At 42.0% G+C, this 23478-nt stretch overlaps 1 protein-coding gene across 1 annotated transcript in view; it reads right to left on the minus strand.

Annotated features, from left to right (window-relative positions):
- Positions 1-23478, minus strand: part of LOC124722040 — a 1041203-nt gene that overhangs the window by 97611 nt on the left and 920114 nt on the right. The window contains exon 18 of the mRNA XM_047247232.1: positions 21492-21741. Coding sequence (XP_047103188.1) covers positions 21492-21741 — 250 coding nt within the window. The remainder of the gene's footprint in view (positions 1-21491; positions 21742-23478) is intronic.

Below are 23478 nucleotides of genomic sequence, written 5' to 3' on the forward strand. Positions count from 1 at the left end.
GTAATTAAAAAAACTGAGTTAATCGATCAACAACGGTACGGCCGAGCGGTCCTAGGCGCTTCAGTCTGGAACCGCGCGACCGCTACGGTCGCAGGTTCGAATCCTGCCTCGGGTATGGATGTGTGTGATGTCCTTAGGTTAGTTAGGTTTAAGTAGTTCTAAGTTCTAGGGGACTGATGACCTCAGATGTTAAGACCCGTAGTGCTCAAAGCCATTTGATCAACAACGAACTTAAATGGATGTCTTACGACGTCCGCCCCGAGCAGATGCAACGAACGAATGAAAACAAAACTATCCGGCACGGTAGCTCAGCGTGTTCGGTCAGAGAGCCGGTTGGCCTCTGTAATAAAAAAACTAAGTGGAAGCATCAACCACCGAACTTGAACAGGATGTCGTGCGACGTCCGCAACGACCAAACACAACGATCAACAACGAACAAAATGGAAAAAAAAGTGGTAATCGTCGTGCATTCTAAACTTATAGTCGCCTGTTCGCGTCCAACGGTAATATTTTTTTTTACATTTCGGTCTAAAGTTATGAGTCTGATTGAGCATCGAAGATAATTCGCTTAACATTCTACCCACCAGCAATAACAAGTATTCCCGAAACAATTCCGCAGTACAGCTCGTGGCTGCGTCGCAATCATAACAGTTTACGCTCGAGCGATTCCTCGCGATGCAACGGCTACCGGCCACCGGCCAGACGCCACCCGCCGCCTGAAATCCGGCGCCGCCCATGTAAACGCGGCGCCACGTTGTCAGCGTATGTATCAACTGTCATTTTCGAATTTGAAGTTCTAGTTATCATCTTGCAGTTAAGCATTGGATTTTGCATACTTGAAAATCATGAACTACAGTTAAGCATTGTAAAATTGAGTCGCAAGTGGCAAAAGGTGTAACATCTGCAAAACAATGTTTACTTTTGGTATAACAGAGGGGTGAATGCAGAGGAGGCAGCTAGAAAGATTTGAACTGTGTTTGGAATGAGTGCTTTTGGGAAAAATACGCTAGAAAAAGATATTATTGTTTCAATAAAGATCGTTCTGGCATGAACGATTTTCCACATTAAGGAAGTCTCGACTACTGATATATATGATAGATTACAATTTTACCATCATGCAACAATTGCATTCAACAGGGAAAGTTCAGAAGTCTGGTGTAGGAGTACTGCATGCTCTAATTCGAAACAACAAAAATCAACGGAGTGACTATTATTGAACGTCATCAGGTCGCTCATTGAGCATTCCTATGCAGTACTGTTAGTGGTGACGTGTTATGATGCCTTTATCTTTAACTTCCTAAGAAGAAATGAGAGGCTGAGCCCCACCAAAAGACGTAAACTCGAGCAAAGAGTAGTGTGAACATAATATTTTACATCTGATAGCTCCAAAAGTGTGTTTTAGGCTACGAATTCTGCCCCAAGGGGTGTGTGCAACACAGCTGGAATTTGTTGATAACAACTGAGACACCTTTCGGTCGCAGTGTAAGAAAATCAAGCAACAAAACTGCATCACCTGTGCTGCTGCATGATAACGCACTCTGTTGATTTGAGAAACAAAACTATCCAGTAGTTGGAAGGAAAATTGTCTCTCAGGCACTTGTATTGACAAGCACTTGTCCCTCTCTTCATATATTCGTAAAATTTTACCTTTCCCGCTCTTGATCGATCAACCATCAAGGCAATTCATTTCTAGACAAAAATACTCTTGAAACTACACTGGTTTAATGCCATCGTTAGAACCAGTGGGTTTCTACGGGCTTACAATTTGTAAACACCTTTAGCTTTGTCAGATTGTTTTAGATATCGTGAAAGAAAATTCTGCTGCTGATTAATTTCTCTTTGATGATTACTGTTGCGTTTAGTAAACTAATGGAAAATGCAATTAAAATATTCACTGTACTAATACAAATTAAATTCAGCTTACTACAGAAACATCACGACGGCAATCTTAATGAAGCATCAAGTTCAAAAATGGTTCAAATGACTCTGAGCACTATCGGACTTAACTTCTGAGGTCATTAGTCCCCTACAACTTAGAACTAGTTAAACCCAAATAACCTAAGGACATCACACACATCCATGCCCGAGGCAGGATTCGAACCTGCGACCGTAGTGATTGCGCGGTTCCAGACTGTAGCGAAGCATTAAGTGTCTGTAAGACGATTGGGCCTATTTTATCACGAATTAGTAGGATATTACCGACATTTGACTTCGAAAAGATTTGTATTTACTTCACTTCCTGTATCATTCGCAAGCATTATGAAAATGTGGCAATTCATAGATCATATTATGTATTCACAACAACAAAAAATATGCCGGCAGAGAACAAAAGTGGCATTATGAAATTGGCGGTACCGTAGGTTTTTCGCTCTGACACTAAGGGTTACTGAAAGTAGCATGACGAATTTTTCTCGAGTGTTTTCTTACGATTCCCTTATTGAGTTTAGATCTGCCTGCTTGTAGCTCTGCTACAATGGAATTAAAAATCTGGCATTCAGCGAGTCAAGAAAGGCGAACGAAGGCAGCTTGCTCCTGGTAGCCAAGCATGTTACCTGAGAAATGGTTTTTTCCTAAAGTGGGAAGACATCGTTTTGAGGTTGAATTGTTGGCAAATGTCAGTCAGACGTGTGCCGTTGGACTAAGTGTTTCGGTGTGTGTTGTATTTGTACCAATGATTTCTCTATAGGTATTTTTTTGTCCCAAATAGAGAGTTGAGGTCCCCCTTTAGTATTTTCACGTCCTCTTGCTGAATTTTGCTCAGAGTATTTTCGAGTGTGTTCCAAAATTTTTCGACATTTTCGGTTTTTTTCTTATTTTCGGTCTTGATGGGGCCATGTGCATTGATGAGTGTATATTTTTTACTGGGGCTCTCAATGAGCATAGTCATAAGTCGATTGCTGATGGGTGTGGTTTCTTTGACAGAGGACGATAGATCTGTGTTCGAGAAACGCAATTCCGAAGATTGGTACGCCTTCCGCTACCTTTTGTTGTATTTTGCTCTTGAAGATGCAATGGTTTCCGTAATGCAAGGTTTCATTGTCAGTTAGTCGTGCTTCTTGAAGAGCAAGAACGAGAATTTTTTGTCGGTCGATTTCTTATGTGAGATTATTTAGTTTTCGTATTTGGATCAATGTATCGATGTTTAGTTTTCAAATGCATGTTTTCTGCTTGTAGGGAAATTTACCAGAGATCTTCGATATTCTCTGCCGTGCTAACCTGGACTCTCCAGAATCCGAAAATCCAACTGCCGCCTGTCGACAGCCGGGTTGTGTACCACCTGGGGTAAAGCTGACTTTGCCTGCACAGTTTATGATTGTTTGTGTTTCATTGGTTTGGCCTGGGTGGTTCCAGGACCGGACAAGACCAGAGGGTGTTGCAGCCTTTGGAAGCAAATATTTTCAGCCGAGCTCATTGAGCTAAGAGACGGTTCACTCAGACGTGTCTGGATTTAAGGTTCAACAGATTGAGTAGCCGTTCAGGGTTGTGTTAGTATTTGGTTCACCCCAAGTATTTGATTTCCTCGGTACCACCCATATGGAGGAGCGTTTCCGCTATCGTCCAAACGGAATTTTTATTATTGTTATTGTCATTATGTCATCAGAAAATCCGATATGTTGTATCTTCTGACCACTGAAATAGACGTGTATTGTTCGATTCAGTATTTCCATCACCTAAATATGGGTTATAGTTACGTTACATTGCTGCTAGTAGACGTATTTCTCACTTTTTCTTAGACAGTTGCTACCTTTTACTCTATCATAGGAATTTATGTACGCAGCATTGTTGCAAAAGAGACGTTCAAATTATCCCATTTATGTAATTTCATTTCGATACCAGATCGTTCTAATCGGATTCAACCAGCCAGTCTTAATGGGGATATCCGACTCTCATCATATCATCGGCTGGGTAAACCACATTCAAAAAATCTCATCCACTCGACGCCAACTGAGAAATTGGCTGGTGCATGTGTTGTTCAAAACACAGTAGTTGTCACGCTCACTGGAATCAAAGACTGTTTGTGTGTGTGTGTGTGTGTGTGTGTGTGTGTGTGTGTTTTCGTGTTCACGCACAATCTGAATCAATACTATTAACATTAGAGAGACCACCAACAATAAATATTGCATCAAATATCACTGTAAAGTATTTTATTACGATGGGAAGTTACAAACTGAATTGTTACCCAACCCACGTCCTGCATATTACGTTTAGTAAGATGTATTAACTCCATACTATCGTTAGCAGAGACAGTGCGCTCTTGTTGTCGAGGCTCGCAACAAGGGCAGCGATTAGCAGTGCCCAATGCCGCCGCAATTTGTTTATGTTGGCTGAGCGTGGACAATGCAGCAGACGCTTCGCCATAAACAGAAAGTCACCTTGGCTCTGGCTGCAGTGAGCGGATATCACTGCCTGCGTGTTCTTATAATAACCAACGTGAGACTCTACTCACAGGTGCCATGAAGCAATTGCAACGGGTATCATGTCATTAGTCGCAAGAATATTTACCAATGATGGAATGTCCACTGTATTTGAATCCCAAGAAAAAAGGAACCTTCTCACATAGGAATGTGAGGTGATATCAAAATTTACCCAACATACAAAAATTAACTGTAGGGCTTTCATGTATGCAGTAGTAGCACACAAGGAAATATTATGTCTTGGAAGCGTATATTTCATTTCCTCTTCTCATATTAACGTCCTTGTTTTAGTATGAAGTAGGAAAATAAACGCCGGCCGGAGTGGCCGTGCGGTTCTGGGCGCTACAGTCTGGAGCCGAGCGACCGCTACGGTCGCAGGTTCGAATCCTGCCTCGGGCATGGATGTGTGTGATGTCCTTAGGTTAGTTAGGTTTAATTAGTTCTAAGTTCTAGGCGACTGATGACCTCAGAAGTTAAGACGCATAGTGCTCAGAGTCATTTGAGCCAGGAAAATAAAAAGTTTAGGGTTGTGAAGGATAATATGATACCAGATGCTTATCGTAGACACTATCGGAAACGCAAAAAGCAGGGAGCTGTCCATTCTTTTGTCCAACAGCCTGTTTCCTTTCATGCATTACTCCCGCTAGGAGATTCTTATTTAAGGACTTGTGGGCATCAAGTTCGTCAGCAGAATAGGAGTTGTGTTATTGCGCTAATTACGGTATGGAAAAAATGCAACCAAGACGAGTTCCCCTAGAGCAGTGAGGATATTTGCACATGTCTGTATTCAGCAATGACTGCCAGCTGCCACAACACTTCACAGAATCCTTGCGGCGGGCAGCACAACTGTGCGTGCACTTCAGACTTCATTCGGTAAGTCGTCAGGAGACGGATAGAAACGTCAAATTAACGACGCTTTCCGAGTCGTATTCAATCCAGAATGAGTTGTTGTTAAGGTAGTTGAGCGTTCTAGCAATTACACTTCTATGATTCCCATATGAGTATTCCGATGGCCAAAAGAACCCGTTAGTGTGAGACCATCGGGAACTACATTGATATCAAACTGCAAGAACTTGAGGCAATACGTAGATTCTTCTCTTCGCTGGGTGACCTATTACTGTTATTTAGGATTCTCTCCGTCCTAGTAGTAATGCAAACGGAACTTCAGAGGCGCTTTCCGCTATTCTTGACAAACATCAGCAACTTGTAATCACTGCGAGTCACAACTACGTGATGATAACGGTTCAGGTTGTCAGTAGTTGTGGTGGTGTTACGCAGTCAAACTGCGTACTTAAGTAAAGATAGTGTTCTGGCGTCGTCGCTTCTCTTTATTTGGCCTCAGCTTCAGTAATCCGATTTAACGAACATAGTACTCCATTCGCGGGCTGCCAATGATACAGTATGACCACAGAGATCATCGTGCGGGTATTACGTTAATTCTGCAATGAATTGCTTAACAAATATTGCCCTCAGCTATGCAGCTGGAATGACTCATTACACAGGTACTCTATGTTGCACTTGGTTAAGATATCACTTCGCTGCAATCCTGCTTCTACTGTTCGTAAATACTTCAAAAATGATTCAAATGGCTCTGGGCACTATGGGACTTAACTTCTGAGGTCATCAGTCCGCTAGAACTTAGAACTACTTAAACCTAACTAACCTAAGGACATCAGACACATCCATGCCCGAGACAGGATTCGAACCTACGACCGTGACGGTTGCGCGGTTCCAGACTGTAGCACCGAGAACCGCTCTGCCACCCCTGCTGGCATACTTGTATACTGACCATTCGTTATTTGACTAAATATGAACTACAATCTGATTTGCATATATATGACATGGGTTAGTGCCGGCACAAAGCAATGACTAAGGGTTAGATGCCGTTGAATTCCCGTTACATTGATGGTAAGACAAATGTTCGCAAATCACCTCTATCGCCTCAAAAAACAATTGCATCTTAAGTATCCAAGGACCTATGTACACACTGTCACAGCGCGTTGAAATGCAGCAACGCCGGTAGATGATAATTTGTGACCGACTGGGCTTCGAACGTGGACCTCCTGCTTACTAGACAGACGTGCTGACTACTGCACTATTTTTTTTTTTTTTAAGTTTGAGAAGACTTTCAGCACCAGGTAGGCGGAGGCAATGAGGGCAGGGGTCGAAGATCCGAGGCCTGGCCACAATGCCTGCCCCATACCTGTCACTGAGCAGCTGCATTATTCCCATGTATTCCATGTTTGCACCCGTATATTCCTTTAAATTGTAGAACAAAATTGAAGTAGTAATTAAGGTACAATAAATACAGATTGCCGCCTCCAATGGCGTGCGTTCCTTGTAGAATATAACTTATAACAGTGAAAAGGGTGACGGAAAAATACATAACAAACATTCATTCAGAAATATATTCACAATTTAAGTTATTATGCACTGAATGCATATGAGGTCTCTAAGGAAGCCATATATTTTTCAACAAATGAAAGAAATTTCGGAGCCGGAGGGGTTTTGCCAAATTAGAAAAGTTCTGATTTTAGAACCAACGTAAAAGAATATTCCAGCAATAAAAAAAGTGAAAGAATAGTATCCTACTTCTAAAAAAAAAAACAAAAAAAAACTGTCCACCTCATAGTAGCCCACATAAAGCGGTTCTGCTGATGGTGCTAAACTGAGTAATAAGCACATTGTATTATTATTTTCCACAGTGTTTAAGAATTCAGGCCCTGTCACAGATAATTGATCTAGATTCAACAGTCCGATTAAGAATTTGGTTTACCCAGTCGATGATATGATGAGAGTCGTAGTCGGACATCTAAATTAAGACTGACTGGCTGACTCCGATTAAAAAGATCTGGTATCGAAATGAAATTACAGAAATCGGATAATTTGAACGTCTGTATTGCAACAATGCTGCGCATATAAATTCCTGTGATGGAGTAACAGGTAGAAAGTAAGAAATATGTCTACTATCAGCAATGTAACGTAATTATAACTCATATTTATGTGATGAAAATACTGAATCGAACAATACACATCTATTTCAGTGTAGGGAAGATACACCATATCGGAATTTCTGATGACAATAATAATAATAATAATAATAATAATAATAAAAATTCCGTTTGGCCGATAGGGGAAACCCTCCTCCATATGGGTGGTACCAACGAAATCAAATACCTGAGGTGAACCAAATACTAACACAATCCTGAACGGCTACTCAATCCGCTGAACCCAAAATCCAGACACGTCTGAGTGAAAATCACCGCTACTCTGGTCACCGTCTGTTAGCTCAATGAGCTCGGCTGAAAATATTTGCTTCCAAAGGCTGCAACACCCTCTGGTCTTGTCCGGTCCTGGAACCACCCAGGCCAAACCAATGAGACACAAACAATCATAAACTGTGCAGGCAAAGTCAACTATACCCCAGGTTGTACACAACCCGGCTGTCGACAGGCGGCAGTTGGATTTTCGGATTCTGGAGAGTCCAGGTTAGCACGGCAGAGAATATCGAAGATCTCTGGTAAATTTCCCTACAAGCAGAAAACATGCATTTGAAAACTAAACATCGATACACTGATCCAAATACGAAAACTAAACAATCTCACATAAGAAATCGACCGACAAAAAATTCTCGTTCTTGCTCTTCAAGAACCACGACTAACTGACAATGAAACCTTGCAATACGGAAACCATTGCATCTTCAAGAGCAAAATACAACAAAAGGTAGCGAAAGCCATACCAATCTTCGGCATTGCATATCTCGAACACAGATCTATCATCAACTCTGTCAAAAAAATCACACCCATCAACAATCAAATGGTTCAAATGGCTCTGAGCACTATGGGACTTAACAGCGGAGGTCATCAGTCCCCTAGAACTTGGAACTAAATAAACCTAACTAAGCTAAGGACATCACACACATCCATGAACGAGGCAGGATTCGAACCTGCGCCCGTAGCAGTCGCGCGGTTCCGGGCTGAAGCGCCTAGAACCGCTCAGCTACCGCGGCCGGCCCATCAACAATCGACTTATGACTATGCTCATTGAGAGCCCCAGTAAAAAATATACACTCATCAATGCACATGCCCCCACCAAGACCGAAAATAAGAAAAACACCGAAAATGTCGAGAAATTCTGGAACACACTCGAAAATACTGTGAGCAAAATTCACCAAGATGACGTGAAAATACTAACGGGAGACTTAAACTCTCTATTTGTGACAGAAAAACCCTGTAGAAAAATCATTGGTACAAATTCAACACACCGAAACGCTTAGACCAACGGCACGCGTCTGACTGATATTGCCAACAATTCAACCACAAGAGGATGTCTTCCCACTTTAGGAAAGAACCATTTCTCAGGTAACATGCTTGGCTACCAGGTGCAAGCTGCTTTCGTTAGCCTTTCTTGACTCGCTGAATGCCAGATTTTTAATTCTTTTGTAGCAGAGCTACAAGCAGGCAGATCCAGACTCAATAAGGGAATCGTAAGAAAACACTTGAGCAAAATTCGTCTTGCTACTTTCAGTAATTCTTAGTGTCAGAGCGAAAACCTTACGGTACTGCCAAATTCATAATGCCCCTTTTGACTTCTGCCGACATATTTTTTGTTGTTGTGAATACATAATTTTATCTATGAAATGCCACATTTTCATAATACTTGCGAGTGATACTGGAAATGAAGTAAATACAAATATTTTCGAAGTCAAAAGTCGGTAATATCCTACTAATTCGTGTTAAAATAGGGTCAATTGTCTTACAGACACTTAATGCTTTATTGAGATAGACTGCCGTCGTGATGTTTCTGTAGTAAGCTGAATTTAATTTGTATTAGTATAGTGAATATTTTAATTGCATTTTTCCATTAGTTTACTAAACGCAACAGTAATCATCAAAGAGAAATTAATCAGCAGCGGAATGTTCTTTCACGATATCTAAAACAATCTGACAAAGCTAAAGGTGTTTACAAATTGTAAGCCCGTAGAAACCCACTGGTTCTAACGATGGCATTAAACCAGTGTAGTTTCAAGAGTATTTTTGTCTAGAAATGAATTGCCTTGATGGTTGATCGATCAAGAGCGGGAAAGGTAAAATTTTACGAATATATGAAGAGAGGGACAAGTGCTTGTCAATACAAGTGCCTGAGAGACAATTTTCCTTCCAACTACTGGATAGTTTTGTTTCTCAAATCAACAGAGTGCGTTATCATGCAGCAGCACAGGTGATGCAGTTTTGTTGCTTGATTTTCTTACACTGCGACCGAAAGGTGTCTCAGTTGTTATCAACAAATTCCAGCTGTGTTGCACACACCCCTTGGGGCAGAATTCGTAGCCTAAAACACACTTTTGGAGCTATCAGATGTAAAATATTATGTTCACACTACTCTTTGCTCGAGTTTACGTCTTTTGGTGGGGCTCAGCCTCTCATTTCTTCTTAGGAAGTTAAAGATAAAGGCATCATAACACGTCACCACTAACAGTACTGCATAGGAATGCTCAATAGTCACTCCGTTGATTTTTGTTGTTTCGAATTAGAGCATGCAGTACTCCTACACCAGACTTCTGAACATTCCCTGTTGAATGCAAATGTTGCACGATGGTAAAATTGTAATCTATCACATATATCAGTAGTCGAGACTTCCTTAATGTGGAAAATCATTCATGCCAGAACGATCTTTATTGAAACAATAATATCTTTTTCTAGCGTATTTTTCCCAAAAGCACTCATTCCAAACACAGTTCAAATCTTTCTAGCTGCCTCCTCTGCATTCACCCCTCTGTTATACCAAAAGTAAACATTGTTTTGCAGATGTTACACCTTTTGCCACTTGCGACTGAATTTTACAATGCTTAACTGTAGTTCACGATTTTCAAGTATGCAAAATCCAATGCTTAACTGCAAGATGATAACTAGAACTTCAAATTCGAAAATGACAGTTGATACATACGCTGACAACGTGGCGCCGCGTTTACATGGGCGGCGCCGGATTTCAGGCGGCGGGTGGCGTCTGGCCGGTGGCCGGTAGCCGTTGCAGCGCGAGGAATCGCTCGAGCGAAATCTGTTATGATTGCGACGCAGCCACGAGCTGTACTGCGGAATTGTTTCGGGAATACTTGTTATTGCTGGTGGGTAGAATGTTAAGCGAATTATCTTCGATGCTCAATCAGACTCATAACTGTAGACCGAAAAAGAAAAAAAAAAAAAAAAAAACAGTTGGACGCGAATAGGCGACTATAAGTTTAGAATGCACAACGATTACCACTAGACCATGGGCTCACACAATGCGAGAACATCTCGGAAGTAGATAACATCTCCTCCTAACACTTCCGCATCTTACAGTGTTGCCAGATTGTGCAGATAGCCGGACTTAGGAGTTGTCAGGGGTGGTCAGTTTTATTGGCCATCTTAGTCTATGTGGCGGCCGGCCGGCGGTGAGTTTTTATGTCTAAGACTGTACCTCTGGTGTACTCAGCAATGCTCTTTGATGGAGCACACTCTTTGTCCAATATATATCTTTGCACACTGGCATGGAATCTGGTATACTCCAGCCTTCCACAGGCCAGTACCATCTTTGGTGCTTTCCAGTAATACTCGTGTTTTACTGTCTGAGTAAAAGGCAATTTTTACTCAGTGCCTCTTGAATATGCATCCAATTTTTCCCAACAGTGCGCCAGTACATGGTATAAAGCCATTGTCTGCCTCTTCCTCTGTGACTGTAGTGGTGGGACAGAGAGCGTGCCTCATCTGCCACTCTGGATACCTGTTTTTTTCAGAATACAGTTCTGAGAAATTCCAGCTCCTGGGACAGGTTCTCTGCATCTGAGATGATGCAGGCCCTATTTATAAGTGTTTTTAGTATGATATTCCTCTGCAAAGAATTGTGTCACCTATCTGCATGCAAATACAGGTCAGTGTACATTTTCTTTCGATACACGCAGTGGTGCAGGGTGCCATCACCTCTTCTCTTGAGCATAATGTCCAAGACTAGTGATCTTCCTTCTGCTTCACTCTCTATAGTGAATCTGATGTTGAGGTGGATGGAGTACAGATGTGTAAGGAAGTCAAGGAGTTTGTCCCTTCCATGGGCCATATGACAGATGTATCATTAACATAATAGAAAAAACACATGGGTTTCTATTTGGATGACACCAGGGCTAGCTCCTTGAAGTACTCCATATACAAATTTGCAACTACAGGCAAGTTTGGACTGCCCAGTGTGACTCCTTTTATTTGTTCATAGTATTGTCCATTAAGCAGAAAATATGTGGAGGTCAGGTGATGCCTGAAAAGGTCAGTGGTCTTCTCATCAAATTTAAGTCTTTCACCCCAAGGTGTCAAAGTGTTTTACAAAATCCACAGAACTATGGATGTTATAAGGCCACATAAATGCTTAGCATTTCCATTAAATATTTTGCCAGCAAATATGTGGGTGCCATAATGTTGCTGACAACAGGGCACAATGGTACCCCATCTTTGTGGGCTTTAGGGAGCCATAAAGTCTTGATGGTACAGATTGTTGAAGTAACAGTTTCTTGGGGACCTCCTCTGGTATATCCGTATACTGAAGAAGAGCCCTAGGCTTGTCTTCTGCCTTTTTTGTGGGGTCAGCATTGACTTTCCTGTAGGACTCCTCATCTAGGCTCTGCCTCTCCTCAATGTTGTCCTTGTGGGAAAGAACAACAGTAGTGTCAACTGAGATTGTGGTTGTAATCTTAGAAAGGCTTGGCAACCAGGTCTGAGTTTAATGAAGAAGGCTCTCAGCAAACAAAACTATCAAGGCAGACAGAGCATTTACACCAATGCTACCACAGACACCGATGCTAGCACCTCCACAATCGCCAATGTGCAGCTGCGGGCACGGACCATGGATGGAACGGTACACAGAGGGGAGGGTATATAATTTGGCCATGCACCCTCAGGAAGTTATCAAGTAGTTGGAAAGCTACCAAAATGTGCACATTGCTGCTAGTGCACCTAACTGAGACTATCAACAAATTATGATGTCTGGCGAAAGAAGACATCTCTCTCCATTTCTTCTCCCATAGTCTCCTCTGCATCAGAAGATGAGGCAACATCTGTCTCTTCCTCTGCATGAAGTGACTGTTTCACTTTTTACCATTAGTGTCTTCTTGTTTTGCCAGACATCGTAATTTGTTGATAGTTTCAGTCAGGCACACTAGCAGTGATGCACACAGTTTGATAGCTCACCAACTACTTGACGAGATCCCAAGGTGTATGGCTGAATTATATATGCTCCACCCCATGCGCTGTTCCCTTCATGATCTGTGCCCGCAACTGTGAGTCAGCAGTTCTGGAGGCGCTAGCGTCGGTGTCCATGATTGCACTGGTGTAAGTGCTCTGTCTGCCCTGATCACTGGATAGCTTTGTTTGCTGACAGTCTCCTTCATTGAACTCAGATCTGGTTACCAAGCCCCCACAGAATGTATCTCTGCCTACGTAGATCAACACCTTCAACCCACTACATGCAGTCTCCCATCCTTCATCAAAGACACCAACCACTTTCTCGAATGCCTGGAATCCTTACCCAATCTGTTACCCCCGGAAACCATCCTTGTAACCACTGATGCCACTTCCTTATACACAAATATTCCGCACGTCCAGGGCCTTGCTGCGATGGAGCATTTCCTTTCACGCCGATCACCTGCCACCCTACCTAAAACCTCTTTCCTCATCACCTTAGCCAGCTTCATCCTGACCCACAACTTCTTCACTTTTGAAGGCCAGACATACCAACAATTAAAGGGTACAGCCATGGGTACCAGGATAGCCCCCTCGTACGCCAACCTATTCATGGGTTGCTTAGAGGAAGCCTTCTTGGTTACCCAGGCCTGCCAACCCAAAGTTTGGTACAGATTTATTGATGACATCTTCACGATCTGGACTCACAGTGAAGAAGAACTCCAGAATTTCCTCTCCAACCTCAACTCCTTTGATTCCATCAGATTCACCTGGTCCTACTCCAAATCCCATGCCACTTTCCTTGACGTTGACCTCCACCTGTCCAATGGCCAGCTTCACACGTCCGTCCACATCAAACCCACCAACAAGCAACAGTACCTCCATTATGACAGCTGCCACCCATTCCACATCAAACGGTCCCTTCCCTACAGCCTAGGTCTTCGTGGCAAACGAATCTGCTCCAGTCCGGAATCCCTGAACCATTACACCAACAACCTGACAACAGCTTTCGCATCCCGCAACTACCCTCCCGACCTGGTACAGAAGCAAATAACCAGAGCCACTTCCTCATCCCCTCAAACCCAGAATCCCCCACAGAAGAACCACAAAAGTGCCCCACTTGTGACAGGATACTTTCCGGGACTGGACCAGACTCTGAATGTGGCTCTCCAGCAGGGATACGACTTCCTCAAATCCTGCCCTGAAATGAGATCCATCCTTCATAAAATCCTCCCCACTCCACCAAGAGTGTCTTTCCGCCGTCCACCTAACCTTCATAACCTGTTAGTTCATCCCTATGAAATCCCCAAACCACCTTCCCTACCCTCTGGCTCCTATCCTTTCTAACCGCCCCCGGTGTAAAACCTGTCCCATGCACCCTCCCACCACCACCTACTCCAGTCCTGTAACCCGGAAGGTGTACACGATCAAAGGCAGAGCCACATGTGAAAGCACCCACATGATTTACCAACTGACCTGCCTATACTGTGATGCATTCTATGTGGGAATGACCAGCAACAAACTGTCCATTCGCATGAATGGACACAGGCAGACAGTGTTTGTTGGTAATGAGGATCAACCTGTGGCTAAACATGCCTTGGTGCACGGCCAGCACATCTTGGCACAGTGTTACACCGTCCGGGTTATCTGGATACTTCCCACCAACACCAACCTATCCAAACTCTGGAGATGGGAACTTGCTCTTCAATATATCCTCTCTTCCCGTTACCCACCAGGCCTCAATCTCCGCTAATTTCAAGTTGCCGCCACTCATACCTCACCTGTCATTCAACATCATCTTTGCCTCTGCACTTCTGCCTCGACTGATATCTCTGCCCAAACTCTTTGTCTTTAAATATGTCTGCTTGTGTCTGTATATGTGTGGATGGATATGTGTGTGTGTTCGAGTGTATACCCGTCCTTTTTTGCCCCTAAGGTAAGTCTTTCCGCTCCCGGGATTGGAATGACTCCTTACCCTCTCCCTTAAAACCCACTTCCTTTCATCTTTCCCTCTCCTTCCCTCTTTCCTGATGAAGCAACCGTTTGTTGCGAAAGCTAGAATTTTGTGTGTATGTTTGTGTGTCTATCGACCTGCCAACGCTTTCGTTCGGTAAGTCACATCATCTTTGTTTTATATATATATATATATATATAGGCAGGTAAGCTAAGATTTATAGACTCCTAGCATACACCTCTGCAGTGGAAGTCACTAATGTACACATGTCTTGGAGTGCTTGACGAAGAAGTAGCTGGTTTCAGTTGTGATGGTGAAAGAAATTTTTGATAGCAACATTGGATTATCAAAGGTGGGAAAGAGGTGGTATTCCAAAATTCCTGATCACCAGATTTTGTATAATGTCTTGCATGAAATTCCAAAGGCATTCATGTTATATAATGAAGACAGGCATTGTGACATTGTCAGTGATGAGTTGTGTGTTGAATGGGGACATTAAGCTCTGTGATCCAGATTGTGTTATTCAACAGGAGTATGCTATGTGTGAGCATCAGGTTTCATCCACTCCCTTTTCCAATCCTCATACACTAAACAAATATGACATTACTCCACACACACACACACACACACACACACACACACACACACACACACACACACAAAACTGTCACTTACACTCATAAAAAGACACTCAATTCAAATGAAAAGTATTGTTGTGTACTGAGAACTACTCTTCATTTCCTCCAGATGAAGTCAACAATGCCCAGGTGGTGGTGGTGGTTAGTGTTTAACGTCCCGTCGACAACGAGGTCATTAGAGACGGAGCGCAAGCTCGGGTTAGGGAAGGATTGGGAAGGAAATCGGCCGTGCCCTTTCAAAGGAACCATCTCGGCATTCGCCTGAAACGATTTAGGGAAATCACAGAAAACCTAAATCAGGATGGCCGGAGACGGGATTGAACCGTCGTCCTCCCGAATGCGAGTCCAGTGTGCTAACAACAATGCCCATATAAATGATATAATCTAAAGAAAGATTCAGCCAGTGGACGATTGTTCAGACAACACTCCTCGGTCAGCTAATTGAATTAGAAAAAGAGAAATTAGGAAAACAGATCAACAATACTTAATCATATATTGTTGCTGCGAAGTATGAATGTGTTTATCAAACTTAAGCATGGAAAGGATGTAAAAAATTATAGGACTCTTTTTAAAAAACTATGAACACACAGGTGCACAAGATGAAGGTAACTGGTGTCTATATGAAAAAGAACATACTAATGATGATTGTTTTGTCACATAAGGATGTTAAAGAACTGCTAAACAATGAAATACTGAAGACCAAATTTAACTAGGAGCTTTGTCAAATAGAAGGCCACTTTCATTTTATGTAATGTTCTAACTTGTACAGAAAATGATGAATTGGGGATTGCATATAATAAAAGAAGACATGTTATTCAAGGAGTTCAAAAAATGATTTTAAACTTTATTATAAAATAGGTCATCAAGATAAAGAAACAACTGGTCAGGTAGAAATAAAGCCATGATAACTTGGTTGTTTCCATGTATCTGAAATGTATTGACTTGAGGTGTGGGTCTAAGTACTGAATAATCCAAAGAGTAAATTATGGATAGCTTCTCTAAAATAACTATTATGGTGAAGCATAGGTGACTGAGCAAGAGATTATGAAATAATATATGTGGACAAAAGACAGAATGTTTTATGAAGAAGGAGCAAGACAGAGAATCATAAATAGGAGCTCAGAGAGAGGCAATCTTTCCTGTTATCATCACTGAAGCTGAACTCATAAATATGAAATCTGTAAGCCCTGGATAAACATACATAATGTGTGAAGGTACCATTATGCTCTCAAAGACAGGTAAGCTACATTCCTAACAATGAGTGAAAGGCATCTGGTGCATGTGAGGTACATGAATTGAGGCTGTGTCATCTTCCTGGCATTGAGAGATACTGATTGCATATAACTGGCAGCTCCAAATATTGCAACTAACAACATCAATATATTATTTATTCTAGAGAAAACATGTGCTGGAATTGGAAAAAAAAAATATGATACTGAGAAACTCTACAAGCAAATGGTAATTATGGACACTAAGTTTGACATTGATCACACAAAGGATTGGTTATACTGTAACATGCATACGAATCATCAATAACAGATACACAACAAAAGCTATTTTGTTAAATGTTTTGTGCTGCACCATGCTCATCAATGAGTTTCATAAAATTCTGGAAGACAGTACATGGTGTAGTCTACTACAAATGGGAGAGAGAGCAGAGGAACATGGAGATTATGGAGAGAAGGGTGGAAGTGAAAAATGAATGAACAAAGGTGGGGTAGCCTGGGAAAGGTGCTACTGGAGATTAAGGCCAGATGGATTGCAGGATTGAAGGATTTGTTGTAGGAGCAATTTGAATCTACTTATTTCAAAGAGAAGCAGATATTGAGTGGGAGGATGGGAGGACAGAAGGGGTTAGTTTTGTGAAATAGCCATTGAAGTCACACATGCTGTGTTCTGCAGTGTATTTCACCCCTAGATAATCAACCCTGCTACTGGTCACAATTATGTAGAAGGCCATTGATTCAAGTGGACAACTAATGGGTGGTCATGTCATGCATACATAAAAGGCTATGCAAAAGTTGCAACAGAACTGGTATATGATATGACTGTTTCCACAGATGGCCCTTCCTCTGATAGGATAGCATCTGTCTATGATAGGACCAGAATGAGATTTAATGGGTAGTGGGTCAGGACAGGTATTACAACTGGACGTTCTACAGGTGTGTGACTGATTGGAAATGGCAATGGAGTAGTATATCTCTATAACAAACATTTGACCCCCAGTCCACCTGACTTCAGTCCCTTCTAGCCCCTGTTCCACACTTCAGTTCTCATGACCACCCAACCCACATTCCCTCATTTTCAACTCAGAACCTCCTCCCTGCAGTCTTCCTCTCTTCTGTCTCCTCTTCCCAGTTCACTCCGATGAATCGTAGTGCACCACATGTTACTCCTCAAGTCTGTGTTAGAGAAAGCTTGTTGGTGAGATAACCATTGCACTTGTTGCCACTCCATCCCAGCCATTAGCTACCCTAACAATGCAGGTGTGTGTGTGTGTGTGTGTGTGTGTGTGTGTGTGTGTGTGTGTGTGTGTGTGTGTGTGTGCACATGTGTGTGATCTCTAAAGAATGATTAATCCAAAATCTTAGCAGTATATATTGTTTATGTGCCAATTAACCACTCAAAGCTTCAGCTTTATGGTGAATCGTCACATTTATTTCTTCCATTGTTCAGGACAGGTTTGTGTATTTGTACTTTCCTTACCTTCTCTACTGTCAGTAACCTGAAATAATTGTACTTGTTGGCAGTTATCATTATGTGTTATACGATCTATTATCAATTATTACATGCTCTGTATCTCCTTTCACATTTTTTCTGCAATTAGCAATATCCCATATGCAACAAGGTTCTGTCTGTATGTTACGTGAACTAAATGCCAATAAAAATGATATCATGTTGATAAGTTGTCATATGGCTGCGAAAGTGTGTGACAGGAAAGTTATTCATGCAAAAGCAACAAGCAATGAGAATGTCAACATGTTTAATTTGCAGTCTGATGTCTGCAATGAACCACAGGAATGAATGTACCAGTATAGCATCAAAAATGTGGGCTGGGAGTTACTCCAAAGAATTCAGAAAACTGCTACATTAAAGAAACTGCATGGCAAAAGTGAATAAGTAAAGTATACTGTCATTCTGGCTGTAGACTTTGCCCAGTCACAGATGTGGAAGTCTATACTGCGAATCTCACAGGCCTATGGAAACTTGTGATGACCATTACTATTCCCAGATCTGATGGAGATAGAGGCTTCTAAGTTGCTGTGTGATCTTTTACAGGTCTGCCATGATAGAAGTGCAGTCAAAATCTCATGATGGAATGCTGTTGTAATCAAGAGAATGATGAAAGACTGCTTGCAGGGTTCTGTATATAACCCAACATTTTGGTACATCCATAAGGATTTTCTGTTGCAGGCTTTACAGCATGAAACAGCAGCACTTGGAATGGTTGCCTAGACTGAAAAATCTTCTCCTCTGTGCTCACAGTGATAGCCACACCAAGTCATTGAGTAAGATGGAAATAACCAATGAACAGCTAATTTTGTGGTGTATCAGGACAAAATTCAGAATTGCTCCAAATAAATACAGATATCTCGTTTTTGAAGGAAAATTATACATGAATCATATGGCCAAAGCAACTGATGTTTCCATAGGCAGACTAAAATTCTTTCTGTATACAGAGATACATTTAGATCAAAACAATAAATTTATTAAATTTAAAGTTGCGCACTAAATATTGTGCAAATAAACAGCAAGCACGTTGCAGTTATGAAGAAACTGATAAGGGAATATTTGGTTCATTTTATCATTTTGTGCTTTATAGCACCACCAGGTCATACCACAATGCCTTAACCCTTTGATGCTGAGTGTGCCATAACAGAGTGCATACCTGCATATTGTTGGTATGCTCTACAGGGCAGTACTCTCTATGCTGGGCACAATATGGCTCTGAGAACAGTAATGCCCGCTGTGCAAAATGGTTATTATACAGATGCTTCTGTATTTATTGTTACCAAAAAGTTCTTAAAATAAATTGTACTTTGAATAGCCATTATTATTGATGTTCCTAACACTAGGAAACATTACAAAGAAGCACATTTCAAAAAGTTGTTGTGACTGATATATTTTACAAACAAGGCACAACACACAGTCTCACATCATATTGTTTACAGCAGTAACATGATTCCTTTCAGTTTTTGTTCATGCTATATATGATACTCCTTCTTACAGGCCCATGTTGTTTTATTGTTGATTCAATGATGCCTGGAAAGTGCCTTTCTTGCAGCTGTCTAGGAATCTCCTCATTTGATCAACAACCTCATGATGCTTTCCTTTCTTGGTGGTATGTCTCTTAAGCCTCACAAATGAGGATGAAATCCAGTGACTGAAGTATTTTTTCCAGTATGAACCTTGTAAATAGCATGGGAATTTGGCACACACATGTCTAAGGAGTGAATTTTTTTTGGTGCCATTCCAGCATTTTACAAACACATTCCATTGAGCAGTAGAGTGTCATACTACTCCACTGGACCCATAAACTCATTGCAATCTAAAACACGTTTTGGTTTATGTTTTTTGGTATTAATTTGGTGGACCATTTTCACAGACAATTTCATTGCAGCTGTATGGCAAGTCATCAACATACATGTGTCTCCTATGTGATGCCACTTCAAAGCCATTGTAATGTCTGTTGACCTAAAATCTGTCTCACCGGTTCACAGTTTGGCTTCAAGTTTTCGTGTATTTTTCCTGTTCATGCAAACTGTATCTACTGCAGTTATTCCTCTTTTATGCTAGTAATGAAAGAGAGATGGACTTCTGTGCCATTTCTTCACACACAGCATGTGTTTTATAGTAAGCATTTACTAATAATATCCCTGAAACATATATATTTGATGTTAGCACTCCTGGCACACTCAGCTCCTGTTGCATATATGTGTCACTAGCACTGGAGGTATGACCACTGTGCATGGATATATACATTGCTAGTAGTTAAGGGGTAAAATATTTCAGTTGCTGAGTTTGGGGCCAGTGAGTGGAGTCACAAACTGTGCTTGGTCAAAATGTTTGTGCCTATGAGGAGAATTCAAAGAAATGTGATTTTTAGATGTGACGAAAGCAATGCTCTGCAGATGATACAGAGGTCTGTCCACTCATGCTACTATTTACAAAACAGTAACAATCGCCTGGTTTAAAAGTCACATATTTAACCAAATGCATCACATCACTGAGCAGAAGTTGGGAAAACTAGGTGTATATTCTGAAAATGTAGCAAACTTAATGGGATACCACTCACACAGGGCAAAGAAAGTATAATAGATTATCCAGTGTTCAGAATATGATGTGGATGAAACACTTTAGTCCGACCACATCATTAGTACATTTTGCCATTGGTCATGGACTCTGTCTGGTGTATGTACACCAACAAAAGTGAAGTGGAGATACCTAGGTAGAGGGGCAGATGTTGAGAGAAAGAAATATTGTAGGTATAATCAAAAATAATCAGCAACTTGTAATGCTGTGGTCACTCCCTAATAAAATTTCTCTTAAACTCAGCAAGATTAAATAAATATTTGAATTCAAAGATGATGAATAGGAAAGTTGTATATTTACAGTTAAGGTAATATACTGAAGAATATCAATGAGGGTATAACATAAAACAATGGGCTGGTAAATCATCACTAAATGAGATGGCCTAGCAGCTACAACCATTTTATTTGTGAATTGGCACCAACTCATGGAATGTGTAAAAACTAGAGAGCGTCAGATGTTTTACTGAAGTGCTGATAGCCCTCCTGTGTATTAAAGTATACTAGGTAGTGGAATAATCAGGACTACTGCCAGATGTTTGCGTCACTCTGGCACAATATTTCAGCCACGAAACTCGTTGCCTTCTTCAGGTGCTACCTGAAGAAGGCAACGAGTTATGTGGCTGAAATATTGTGCCAGAGCGACACAAACATCCAGCAGTAGTCCCGATTATTCCACATGTCAAGATCTCGCTGGGAAAGCCTGAAGAGTATACTAGGTAGTATTGTGCTGAATTTGTTGACAGATGTTTCCTCAGCCTCTCTAACACCTGACCATATCATTAGTGCTTAGTAACAGAACTCACAGTATCTACATTAGATTAAGTGGGCATTTAACTGCAGTAAATATGTGTAATTTTGGTAAAGGGAAAACTATAAACAACTGTAGAGTAAGAGAAATTTAATTATGTTTAGAAGTAGCACAGTCCACTTTATCTTCTAGGTGGTGAGACATCTTGTATTATGACAATACTGACCTGTAGACTGTGTATGGTGATCATCTGTTTCACCTGACCATTCTGTTCCTTCCTCAGAGTCTGTAATATCTTCAATGACATTTTCCACATCCACATCAGCAATGTCTAGACTTGCTTGAGTGCCAAACCTCTTCAGCCCTGCTGAAGAGAGGCTCCTATATGGCAGGTCTTGATTCTCATGTAGCGAGTTCTCTGGACTGACTTCAACATTATCTTCAACCAGATGTTTCTCAGATCTCACACCAAACATCTAAATAAACAAAAAGAAATCTCATGTACAGATAACAGTCACAAACACATACGTCAAAAGCTAAATGAAGACTGAATATACTGATGAGTCAATACATTGTGACAATTGCCCCCTGCAAGAATGAATGCCATCTGGTAGCACTGCAGCATGTGACATGGTAAGGAAGGTATATAGGTGGAGCAGAGATGAATAGAGAATCAGTGTAGTAAGGATGTATACTGCATATGGGGAAATCCACTGACTTTTGCAAAGGGCAGATTGTTATGGCCCAGTGCTTTAGAATGAGCATCTTAACAATGGCAAAGCTGATCAGCTGCATGTGATCTACTGTTGTGAGTATCTATGGAAAGTGGTTGGAGGACAATGAGACCACGAGTAGGTCACAAAGTATTGGAAATCTATGTCTCATTGCAGAATGTTGAGATCTGAGGCTTGGCCACTCTGTGAAGCAGGACAGGTGGTAATATGTGGTAGGTTGTACAATGCTGATGCATATAAAAGTGTTTTGGAGCACAACATTTGGTGCACATTGTTGAAAATGGTTCCTGGGATTCATGCCAAGCATTTGCTTGAGTCCCTTGGTGTGGAGCGTGTGGCCCCTCAACGACAAGGTTTTACTCGCCTGCCTCCCTGGTTGCTCCAGAGGCCCAGCGTCCTTTTAGACTTGTCGGAGTACCGGAGGAGCTGCACTCCTGCGTTTGTTTTTACCTCCTTATTTTATGATATTTTAAACCAGCATCCCGACCATGTACCAGTATTTATGGATGGCTCTAAACAGGGGGACTCTGTTGGTTGTGCTGTTGTTTTCCCTGATCGACTCGTCAAGTTACGGCTTCCTGTGGCGTTTACCATCTTTGATGCCGAATTGTTTGCGATCTTGCGGGCATTGGAGCAGATCAGATGTGTCCCCAGTCATAAGTTCCTCATCTGTTCTGGCTCCCTGAGTGCCCTTCAGACCATGCAACACTTGTACCCAGCGGATACGGTCGTCCAGAACATCCATGATGCCCTACTCCACCTGCAGCGGCAGGGGAAGGAGGTTTCCTTCTGCTGGGTGCCGGGGCACGTGGGTATTAGGGGAAACGAGCTGGCGGATGTGGCTGCCAAAGATGGATGTTCCCTCCCTCACGTTGTTGAATGTGCCGTCCCCCTCCATGCTGTTACCTCCCTCCTGCGTTTTCGCGTTATGCGTCAGTGGGAAGAGGAGTGGCTGGCAGTCGGTGAAAATAAGCTGCGTCTGGTCAAGGCCACCACGCGGCCATGGCGTACGTCCTACCAGTCATGCAGGCAGGATGAGGTTCTCCTCACTCGCCTCCGCATCAGGCACAGTCCCTTCACACATGGTTTTTTACTCCGGCGGGAGGATCCCCCAATCTGCAATGCTTGTGGCGTCCAGATTACTGTCCGCCACATTTTACTTGACTGTCTTTTATTCTCTGACCAGAGGGCGGTGGTTTCTTTGCCACCGGATTTGCCCTCTGTTTTGAAAGACGATGCATCGTCTGTGGCTAAGGTTTTACGGTTTTGTGTCCTGTCCAATTTGTTGCGACGGATTTTAGGGAGAGGGTTTTAATGTGCTGCTGGATGACTGGCTCACCCAGATTTTAGGTAAGAGGTCCGCCAGTCACGAATACCTCCTTGTTTCCCTTCGGTTTCTGTCCTCCCATCCTTGTGTTTCCTTTCCTTTTTTAGTGCACTCCTTCTCCTCTTGTTTTGCCTCTGTATGTGAGGATTTGG

Source organism: Schistocerca piceifrons, chromosome X (assembly GCF_021461385.2).
Source record: "Schistocerca piceifrons isolate TAMUIC-IGC-003096 chromosome X, iqSchPice1.1, whole genome shotgun sequence".
Classification (NCBI taxonomy): Eukaryota; Metazoa; Arthropoda; class Insecta; order Orthoptera; family Acrididae; genus Schistocerca; species Schistocerca piceifrons.